General features: G+C 44.2%; 1 protein-coding gene across 1 annotated transcript in view; it reads left to right on the top strand.

Moving 5' to 3' along the window:
• LOC112068430 (probable acyl-CoA dehydrogenase 6) overlaps nt 1–12,112 on the top strand; it is a 30,112-nt gene that overhangs the window by 11,355 nt on the left and 6,645 nt on the right. The window contains exons 2-4 of the mRNA XM_070438153.1: nt 2,621–2,780; nt 3,298–3,400; nt 4,834–5,023. Of these exons, the coding sequence (XP_070294254.1) occupies nt 2,621–2,780; nt 3,298–3,400; nt 4,834–5,023 (453 nt within the window). The remainder of the gene's footprint in view (nt 1–2,620; nt 2,781–3,297; nt 3,401–4,833; nt 5,024–12,112) is intronic.

The following is a 12,112-nucleotide window of genomic DNA, read 5'->3' as shown; positions in this document are numbered from 1 at the left end:
GTGTGTGTTCATGATGTTATTCCACCCTCAGACAGGACAGTGGGATCCAAAATTCAGCCTCTGACATTGGCCAGTCTCCGACCAGACTGATGAGGCTTGGCAACCCGGCTGGGTTTTCCACTGACCAGCATTTTTCTGATAGTTCTGTTATGATTGTCCAATGTTATGTTACCCTGACTTTAGCTACTGTATCACTCCTCAGTGCCCTCTTCTCTCTCTCTCAGTCATTTAGTAATAATATAATAATATTACACATACTATACCGGTAACTCGTTATTCTTATCCTAAATGAAGTAATTTTGAGCACACTTACTTTTTGGGATTCTAATTTACGTACTATAGCATTCTCATTGAAAGTCATGGGAACACTCTGGAGTCGCGGCCAATTAAACGGTTGGATTTGTTACATCTCTCTAACGCCACTCTAACATTGTTACTGCTCATTTTCCTGAAGAGGGGCTTATAATGCAGTTATGTATACCTTATGAAGGGCTTATGAAGGGCTTATGTAGACCTTATAAAGGGCTTATGAAGKCTTCATTAAGCCTTTAAAGTTGTTGTTTGTTGTAAGTGGGTCATTGTTGTGCTATAGTGGAATCCCGTCCTGTAACGACACACATGTAAGGGATATCTACGGSTGACATTGTTTGCTTTCCGTTGCTCCACTACCACGCCCAGCTATTTTGCTAAAACTCTGTCGAACCTTCTGCATTTCCAACTGTCAATATTATCCTCAACGGGGTTCCAGGCCTGTCACACATTTATCTCCACACAGTTTTTCCACTGACTTCAACATTCTGAAAGACATTTGGCAGGTGAATCTGACCATTCTGGCTGGAGAGGAGAGGATAAAACTCTCTGGTGTCAAAATGTTCTTGTAGTTATTCATCCTCGTCATCATTAGTGTCTTTTTGTGTCTTTTTATCTCGCGTCTGATGTTTAGTTGGGGTTTGTGAAGTTATGAAATCTGACAGAGGTGTCAGACTGTTGTCATTTTCCCATTGAATTACTGTCTGGTTCCATTCGGCAGATTAGAGCTAGTTGATTCATGTAAATTGCCCAATTTGATATTGTTTTTCTTTTTTTACATTAACGCATTTTGTTCAGATAGCTTGACAAATATATGGGCATCAGATCAGAACTGCAGAGAAATTCTCTATTGAAACATAAAATGGGTGCATTAACATAGATTAACTTTACTGAACATTTAAAAGATTGCTAGTTGGCCTTCAGCGCTCTCTGTCTTGTGTGGAAAGTGCCCACTCATTTTAAGCTGTGTTAGGTAACAGATAATGAAGAGAAAAGAAAGGGGGAGGTGTGGAGTTCCCTCTGTGAGATAACCGACAGTTAGATGGTTTAACACGGTGCAATATGCAGAAATTTCCTGGTTGCTAAAGTTCTAATAGTTTGCCTAATTTCCATTTACAGTATGTGACAAAACAAGCAATGTATAGTGTAGAGGATCATTGTACCATCTAAACCGCTATTAAATATATTTTCAATAACTAAAATATTGCATGTTCGGCAGTTTGAAGCTGGTGTACAAAACCTTTTTAACTTAAGAACGGGAAGCATAGAAAAAGCGTACATAGAACAGATCTACCGCTTCTTAGACTTGCCTTCAATGACAGATCTATGACTCACATAGTGATGTGAATGTGAATTTGGTCAGAATCTTTAAAGACCCGATGTTTTACCTGAAAGGGCAATTTACATAACTGTCATGATACACCAATGATCTTATACTCTTCAAGAAAAACAGAAATCCTTTTGAATGTATTCTATTTTCTGCGTCACTTTACAGCTACTTTCATTGAATATGTTCACATTTAAATACATTCCAAGCCTTGCTTATTAGGTTGCCGGTCACCCAGGTTACTAGGATATGCTAAAGTATATTTAATTGTTTGCATAGTGCAATTAAGTTACTTTAAGGTGATTTGGACATGAAGCACGAAATATGCTAATTTAGCATTGAATTTGTGCCGCAAATGCTCAAATGTTAGCATTTGGAGACAGTGGCTCGCTGAACTAAAAGCCGGGCTTGCTGTCTTACAATGTCCATAGACTGCTTACAGGGTAAAGACAACAAATATGTATTTTCTAATGTGGGTGAACTATCCCTTTAAGAGGGTGTTTGTATGTTATTTGTCCTGGGTGAACGATCCCTTTAAGAGGGTGTTTGTATGTTATGTGTCCTGGGTGAACGATCCCTTTAAGAGGGTGTTTGTGTGTTATGTGTCCTGGGTGAACTATCCCTTTAAGTGGGTGTTTGTGTGTTATGTGTCTGGGTGAACTATCCCTTTAAGAGGTGTTTGTGTTTATGTGTCCGGGGTAACTATCCCTTTAGAGGGATGGTTTGTGTGTTATGTGTCCTGGGTGAACTATCCCTTTAAGTGGGTGTTTTGTGTTATGTGTCCTGGTGAACTATCCCTTTAAGAGGGTGTTTGTGTGTTATGTGTCCTGGGTGAACTATCCCTTTAAGAGGGTGTTTGTGTGTTATGTGTCCTGGGTGAACGATCCCTTTAAGAGGGTGTGTGTGTGTTATGTGTCCTGGGTGAACTATCCCTTTAAGTGGATGTTTGTATGTTATGTGTCCGGGCTGAACTATTCCTATAAGAGGGTGTTTGTGTTTATGTGTGCTGTGCAGAGTATGGAGGCCTAGGCCTGGACTTCAGCTACAGTATTGCCGTGTCAGATAAGCTGTGCAACATCCGCTGTGGAGGCATCCCCATGGCCATCGGAGTCCAGACTGATATGGCCACACCTGCCCTGGCTGGGTAAGGTATATACTGCACCCATCTGGCACATAGGCATGCTGTTTTCTTTATGAGCAAATGAAGAATGTTTATTTTAATCTCTATGGTAATTAGCCTCTGTTTATTACACACACATAAACATTTATAAAGTCAAGCTTTTGTGAAGACACTATTACAGACGGCCTACTCATCTGAGTTTCAACATGCAACACCAACAATCCAAAACTAGGGCTCAGTGACTTCTAGAAGTATTCTAATACAGATGTTTAAATATATAGATCATGTTATTCATAATGAGTCAATCAACTATTCATTGTACATAGCAAAATAAGCTTAAAGGGATAGTAGATTTTGGCAATTAAGCCCGCTTTCTACTAAGATAAACTAATGAATTCCATTTGTATATCTCCACGTGCAGTTTGAAGAAGTTGAAGGTAGTTTGTGAGCTACTGCGTTAGAGCAATGACTGGAAGTCTACCGGAACAGTTACTTGAACAGCTCTTCAACACCACTGTCTCTGTGTGTTGTGGTACTGTAGGTTTGGCTCTGAAGAGCTGAAGAAGGAGTTTCTGCTGCCCTCCATAATGGGAGACAAAGTGGCCTGTCTGGGAGTGAAGTGGGAGCCGGTTCCGATGTTGCTAGTAAGTTGCCTTAATTTAGTATCCCACTAGTCTTTTATTTTGGCCTGACTTCCGCTTCCCCTAAAGTGGATTCTCAGTAAGAACTCAACCACTCAGGTCGGAAATGTTAGGAGTGTATAAKGAGGCGAAGTCAGGTGCAGGGGAGCAGAGTGAAATAAATAGGCACACTTTAATTCGGTTCCATAAATGACATACATGAAAAATCTACGTGCCAAAATAACACGGAAACAATAATAAAGTATAGCGCCAGACAAAACACCATCTAACAATAACAATTACACACAAAGACAAGTAGGGGAACAGAGGACTAAATACATTCAGTATGATTAGGGAATGTAAACCAGGTGTGTATGGAACAAGACAAAACAAAAGGAAAGATGAAAAATGGAGCGGCAGTGGCTAGAAAGCCGGTGACGTCGATYGCCGAACGTCGCCCGAACAAGGAGAGGAGCCGACTTCGGCGGAAGTCGTGACAAGAAAAGTGTGTGGATCACAGTTGTTTGGAAAAGGTTATTCTACAGTACTTGGCGTCATATTGGGTTTAGATCATACAGTGTCATGGATCCAAGATGATCTGTTTCTAATATTCTCTGTTTTTAAGCTGTGGCTCCATGGATCAGGATAMATCTGGAACTGACAAACTGGAATTAGAATTACATCTATTAAGAGTACAGTCCAAAAGCAGTGTCTCTCTCTCTCTCGCTCTCTCTCTCTTAGGCCAGTGACCAAAAAAATCACAATTGAATCCATTTTAAATTCAAGGTATAACAAGTGTCAACAGTGTGCGCAATTGGTTAACTGAAGTCAGGTGCAGGAGAGCAGAGATGAGTGAACAGGCACACTTTATTTGGCAGAAGGAAAACAGTCGGACGCAACTGCGTAACGACACTCCCGCCAAAGGCAAAAGCAAATAGCGCACTCGTCACACAAATAATGTACAGCATATAATACCACGGGTTCCAAACAAGACCCGGCGAAAACCAGCATGAAGTGTCACACATGACACGTAACGAACAATTACACACACAGACATGGGGGGAACAGAGGATAATATACACATAGAGTGATGAGGGCATGTAAAACAGGTGTGCGGAAAAACAAGACAAAACAAATGGAAAATGAAAGGTGGAGCGGCGATGGCTAGAAGACCGATGACGTCGACCGCCGAGCACCGCCCAAACAAGGAGAGGAGCCGACTTCGGCGGGAATCGTGACAACAAGAAAATGTGGAATTACATTTTTGTAATATAGTACGTCTGATTACTCCAATTTTCAGTGCTCTTGACAGATGCCAGTGTCCTAAAACCAAGGGTTTACATTGTCATTTCACTCTGCTGTGTTATTCCATTAGGGAGCTAGCGCATAGCCTCTGGTGTCCCACTCAAGACCCACATGATGATGCTCCGTCTCTCTCTTCGTTGTTTCCCTCGCAGGGGTTCACATCGCCCGCAAGATCGACAAGATGGGGATGTCTTCCGACACAGCCGAGGTCTTCTTCGATGACGTGCACGTGCCCTGCAAGAACCTCATTGGTCAGGAGGGGATGGGCTTCACCTATCAGATGCTGCAGTTCCAAGAGAGACTTTGGGCGGTGGGCAAACCTCTCCTTACCGACTTTGGGCGGTAAGCAAACCTCTCCAATTCAGTCCTGTTCCTTTCCTCCCTCCCCCACTCTGCCTCTCTCTCCTTCCTACCAATACTCTACTCTGTCTTTCCATCTGTGGGGGTTTTCCGGTATTCCTTAAAGTGTTTCTAGTTCAATTAGAGAAGTTGTCAATTTGAAACTTAATCCAAGCGTAATTTTTCATAATGGGTTCAAAGGGTTTCCGCATGTCAGCTAGTGTGACAAAAGAAGGAAGTTCATAGCCAGGGTAAACCAGTTCAGTAACATCAGAGTCAATACAGTTACACAACATTTGTTTTTTCACTGCAGAGTTGACTTTCAGTTCATTCCACGAACATTCTGGACATTCAGATTGGTAATTTTGCTCAGGAAATGAAATCTAATTCATTTAGKCATCTAATCGGAAAAGAGTTCCCATTGTCGCACTTCATGGACGAAATACATGTGGTTTCCATGGTTTTTAAGAATGTGGCCAAGGTAATAACTATAATTGAATGACCCCAGTGTTAATTTGTCGATTTGCGCTTTTCTGTTTTCTTTTTAATACACGTGATGTCAGGTTACTGTCTATTAGAGGAGGCGCTGATGAGGGGCTGCAGGTACTGTAGCCTAGTGGTTAGAGCTTTGGGCCAGTAACTGAAAGGTTCGAATCCCAGATCCGACAAGGTGAAAAATCTGCCGATGTGCCCTTSAACAAGGCACTTAACCCTAATTTCTCCTAGGTTGCATTGAATGGCGGATCCTGTCCATGACCCCGCTCTCCGACAGTGTCTCAGGGAAAGTGGGATGTGGAAAAAACACAATTYCAATTCACACATGCATATTAAACCACACTTGTATATGTGTGAAATAGGACAAATATAAGCACCCACCAAATTACTATTATTATTTAGACTGGGCTTGATAACAATCAGTCTGAGTAGTTTCTTATCCTTTTATTCATTGACTGTTACACTAAACACAAACCCATAGACACACACACAAACACACACACACACACACACACACACACACACACACACACACACACACACACACACACACACACACACACACACACACACACACACACACACACACACGCAAACAGTATAGACACACAGACACACAAACACACACACATAGACAACACAAACAACAACACACATATGGACAGAACAGTTATATCTGTATATGCTCGTTGATTTGTATCATCCACCTACTTCTAAGTTAAAACTAGTTTCACACAAAGAGGGGGAAAAAATAGGACATGAACTCCTCACACAGCAACTTAATCACGGCCTCTGCGTGCTCCACCCTCTGTAATACAATTGACAAACAACATATATATATATATATATATATATATATATATATATATAGACCCATTTCCCGGCCGCATCATGAAAAGTAGTGCGCGCAGTTTGGAATCAGAAAGCTCTTTGTTTACCTAGGAGTGGATACGATCACATGCAACTTCAAATGCAGCTCATGCATGTTAACAAACATGTAATCAAACAGGTAATCGTCGCAGATGTCATCAGAGCAGTTGTTCTCAAATCTGTCCTCTAGGACCTCCAGACTTTCACAATTTTGTATTAGCCCTGAACTACTGTATAGCTCACCTGATTAATCTAATCAAGGGTTTGATGATTAGTTGTCAAGTTGAATCAGGTGTGCTAGCTCTGGAATAGATCAAATCCATAGAATGACTGGGGGTCCGCGAGGAGAGGATTGAGAACCACTGCATCAGAGGTTGATTACCTAGCAAGCTAGCAAGTAGTGCTGAGCAAATCACGTTGTTTGATTTCGATATTTTTTTTAAACATTAAATGCGCTATGCTTTATGTGGGTTGAATGATGTAACAACACAGAATAAAACAATTAATAAAAGTCCCATGATGGTAGTGACTGCCCATTACTGCTTATCACTTATTAACCACAGTTTATTCACAACTTTAATTTAATAAAATATTTCAGTTGTTGCGTATGTTACATTTGTTTTATTTGATGACTTTATTATTTAATTCTAAGTTATCATCTCTATAGAGCTGCTGTCTGACAAAATCAGGTTAATTAGTTCTTTAAAAAATGAAAAAAGGTCAAACATCACTAACAGAGCTAGGTAAAGCCAGAATAATATACTTGTTGAACATAGCTATAAAGGGGAAAGGGGGATACTTAGTCAGTTGTTCAACTGAATGCTTTCAACTGAAATGTGTCATCCGCATTTAACCCAACCCCTTCAGTCTTGTGCGTTTTCGTGGTCATCACTCACTCATTGTTAAGTTTGTCAAGGTCCTGACTTTAGCGTTAGCTATCCTGCTACAGAGCTTGTTGGTGCGGGAATGCACACATTAAGTTTCAAATTGTATTAGTCTTATATACGGGATACACATGGTATACACCATTCAACGAAATGCTTACTTGCAGGTTGCTTCTCAACAATGCAACAACAATAAGAAATAATAAAATATAAGAATATGAACATAAAGTAAATGTCTCAGTTGAATAAACATTTTAGCACAAGTATAATACAAGGAGGCACAATTTATAGTCCAATATTTACACTTCTTTTGGGGAAGGGTGTTTAAATTGTGCAGTATTTAGCAATTATTTATCAATTCTGGTAGCAACAGTTGTGATGTGTGTGTGTGTGTGTGTGTGTGTAAGGTGCAGAGAATCAGAGCAGGTGGTCAGTCCAGTTCAAGTGTTTAGGAGTCTCATGGCTTGTATACTGAACAAAAATATAAATGCAACATTCAACAATTACAAAGATTTTACTGAGTTACAGTTCATATAAGGAAATCAGCCAATTGAAATAAATAAATTAGGCCCTAATCTACTGATTTCACTTGGAATACAGACATGCATGTGTGGTTCACAGATACCTAAAACAAAAAAGGTAGGGGTGTGGATAAGAAAACCAGTCAGTATCTGGTGTGACCACCATTTGCCTCATCTCTTTCGCATAGAGTTGATCAGGCCTGTGKAATGTTGTCCCWATCCTCTTCATTGACTTTGCGAAGTAGCTGGCTATTGGCGGAACTGGAATACGCTGTCGTACACGTCAATCCAGAGCATSTCAAACATACTCAATGGGTGACATGTCYGGTGAGCATGCAATAGGCTTGAATATTTTCCCGGTATTTTACATGTTCCATCCCGAGAATAAATCACTTTCTCCCAGGTAACCCGGTATTTCCCTCCAAAACCGRAAGTGTCATTCAAAAGCTTATAAAGCATATAAATAGGCCTTTGTCTGGATTTGTTTAGAGCTTTGATGGAAAATTCAAGCCTGATGCTACCTGAGTCTGATCATCCGTACATTAAATACATTTTATGAGTCCTACATTAAATACATTTAATGAGCCCAAGCCCAAAAAAGCCCAAATTATTGTGCCATTATCCAATAGGATAGAATAAATGATACAGGTTACTGCACATTACATATGACAGAAAAACATAAAAGTTCATAGATGTAGCTAACTATATGCTCGGGTAAATAMATGAAACTAGCTCCAGTAGGCTAATCTTTTTGAGTGTGAACTGTATTACTGAACTGTATTGTATTATACTGTATTATATGGACTGGAATTAAGCACATCATTCAGACCATGATAAAGCGAGAAGTCACATACGATTCWGGTGCAGCAGATGTGCAAAGCTGTCATCAAGGCAAAGGATGGATACTTTGAAGAATCTCAAATATAAAATATATGTTGATTTGTTTAACACTTTTTTGGTTAATACATGATTCCATATGTGTTACTTCATAGTGTTAGAAAAACCCTGGAATGAGTAGGTGTGTCCAAACTTTTGACTGGTACCGTATGTCTATATATCAATCTAGAACAGGATGATCTATTTTGGATGCAATTTGAATGGAGTTGAGAGAGAGAGTTGGAACGGAGTTCCCTCTTTCTCATACGAAGAGAGAGAGTAGTGATTCGACCAAGGCGCAGCGGGTTGTGAATACATAATGATTTATTAGAACAGACGAAAAACAAACTATACTTGAATAAACTAACAAAACAAATAAACGATGCAGACAGACCTGAACACGAACTTAACATAAACGTGAAGAACGCAAGAACAGAACAGACTACATAAAACAACAAACCGAAAACCAGTCCCGGTGGTGCACAGACACAGACACGGAGACAACCACCCACAAAACAAAAACAGTTTGAAAACACCTACCTTAATATGACTCTCAGAGGAAATGAAAAACACCTGCCTCTATTGAGAGCCATATATAGGTCACCCTTTAAACCAACATAGAAACAGAAACATAGACTGCCCACCCAAACTCACGTCCTGACCAACTAACACATACAAAACTAACAGAAAACAGGTCAGGAACGTGACATAAACCCCCCCCTTAAGGTGAGAACTCCGGGCGCACCAGCACAAAGTTTAGGGAGGGTCTGGGTGGAGCTTGACCACGGTGGTGGCTCAGGGCTCGGGCGAGGTCCCCACCCACCATAGTCAATCCAGCTTCCGTTTCCCCCTACGACTGGACCACCCTCCTATTCCACCCACTAAAATTCCTGGTAAACAGCGAGACAAGGCAGCACCAGGATAAGGTAGTTCAGGACAGAGATATAGCACAGGACAGAGAGTAGGTCAGGATAGAGAGGTAGCTCAGATAGAGGGCAACTGCCGGACTGAAAGGCAGCTCCGGACAGAGAGGACAGCTCTGGACTGAGGGGGCACTCCGGACTGAAAGGCAGCTCCGGACAGAGAGGACAGCTCTGGACTGGGGGCAGTTCTGGATTAATGGCCGCTCTGGGCTGAGCGGCAGCTCATGACTGGCTGACGGCTCTGACGCTCATGCTGGCGGACGGCTTCTGGACGCTCAGTGGCAGGCGGACGGCTCTGGACGCTCATGGCAGAGCGGACGGCTCTGGCGGCGCATGGCAGGCGGACGGCTCTGGACGCTCATGGCAGGCAGACGGCTCTGGGACGCTCATGCTCGCTGGCGGCTCTGCAGATCCTGTCTGGCTGGCGGCTCGGCAGATCCTGTCTGGTTGGCGGCTCGCAGATCCTGTCTGGTTGGCGGCTCATGCAGATCCTGTCTGGTTGGCGCTCTGGCGAATCCTGGCTCGGTTGGCGGCTCTGGCAGTCCTGTCTGGTTGGCGGGGCTCTGCAGATCCTGTCTGGTTGGCGGCTCTCGCAGATCCTGTCTGGTTGGCGCTCTGGCAGATTCCTGTTCTGCGCTTGCAGATCTGTCTGGTGGGGCTCTGGCAGATCCTGTCTGGTTGGCGGCTCTGCAGATCCTGTCTGGTTGGCGCTCTGGCAGATCCGTTCGTTGCGGCTCTGCAGATCCTGTCTGTTGGCGGCTCTGGCAGGGATCCTGTTTGGGTTGGGCGGCCGGGCTTTGGCAGATTCCTTTTGGTTCTGGTTGGCGGCTCTGGCAGATTCCTGCTCTGACGAATGGCTCTAGCGGCTCCCTGACTGACTATCGGCTCTGCGGCGCTGGGCAGAGCGGATGGCTCAGATGGCGCTGGGCAGAGGATGGCTCAGACGGCGTGGGCAGACGATGGCTCAGACGGCGCTGGGCAGACGGATGGCTCAGACGGCGCTGGGCAGACGATGGCTCAGATGGCGCTGGGAGACGGATGGCTCAGATGCGCTGGGAGACGGATGGGGCTCTGGCCGGAATAAGGCGCACTGTAACCTGGTGCGTGGGTGCCGGAGAGGGCACCGGACCAAGGACACGCACCTTCACGTAGTGCGGGGAGCAGGGACAGGCACACTGGACTCTCAAAGCGTACTCTGTGCCTGTTGCGTGGTACCGCACTGGTGGCACCGGGCTGATGCACGCACATCAGACTAGTACGGGGAGAAGTAACAGTGTGTACCGGGGACTCAGGAAGATGCACAGGTGGGCTTAGTGCGTGGTGCCGGAACTGGAGGCACCGAACTGGATACACGCACCATAGGGAGAGTGCGTGGAGGAGGAACAGGGCTCGTGGAAACGCACCTGGAAAATCCTGGTGCGTGTGTAGCACTGTTTGGTACTGGACTGGGCGGGGAGGTGGCGCAGGAAATACCGGACGTGCAGGCGTACTGGCTCTCTTGAGCATTTGAGCCTGCCCAACCTTACCTGGTTGAATGCTCCCGGTCGCCCGACCCAGTGCGGGAGGTGAATAAACCCGCACCGGGCTATGTAGGCGAACCGGGGAAACCATGCGTTAAGGCAGTGCCATGTATGCCGGCCCGAGGAGACGCACTGGAGACCAGACGCGTTGAGACGGCCTCATGACACCTGGCTCAATGCCCAATCTAGCCCTACCAAGTGCGGGAGGTGGAATAAACCTAAGGAGACACCTTGCGCTCTACTGCGTAACACGTGTCTGCCGTACTCCGCTCTCCACGGTTAGCCTGGGAAGTGGGCGCAGGTCTCCTACCGCCCTTGGCCACTACCTCTAGCCCCCCCAAGAAATTTTGGGTAGTACTCACGCTTTTCGGGCTTCCGTGCTAGACGCATCCCCTCATAACGCCGGTTCCCTTCTCCGGTTTCCTCTGCTCTCCTCAGTGCCTCCAGCTGTTCCCATGGGAGCGATCCCTTCCAGCCAGGATCTCCTCCCATGTGTAGCAACCTTACCGTCCAAAACATCCTCCCATGTCCATTCCTCCTTCTTGCGTTGCCCTTCCTCCCTTACACCGCTGCTGGTTGGTTATTTGGTGGAGTGGTTCTGTAACGGAGTTCCTCTCTTTTCTTCATACGAGGAGGATAGTGATTCGACCAAGGCGCAGCGGGTTGTGAAACATAATGATTTATTAGAACACGACGAAAAAACAACTTATACTTGAATAAACTAAACAAAACAAATAAACGATGCAGACGACCTGAACACGAACTTACATATACACGTGAAGAACGCAAGAACAGGAACAGACTACATAAACTAACAAAACCGAAAACAGTCCCGTGTGGTGCACAGACACAGACACAGACACAGACACGGAAGGACACCACCAACAAACAAACAGGTTTGAAAACACCTGACCTTATATGACTCTCAATCAGAGGAAATGAAAAACCACCGCCTCTAATGAGAGCACATATTAGGTCACCCTTTAAATAATCTCTCTTTTCC

The sequence above is a fragment of the Salvelinus sp. IW2-2015 genome, unplaced genomic scaffold, assembly GCF_002910315.2.
Source record: "Salvelinus sp. IW2-2015 unplaced genomic scaffold, ASM291031v2 Un_scaffold515, whole genome shotgun sequence".
NCBI lineage: Eukaryota > Metazoa > Chordata > Actinopteri > Salmoniformes > Salmonidae > Salvelinus > Salvelinus sp. IW2-2015.
This window is presented reverse-complemented; position numbering and strand designations above follow the sequence as displayed.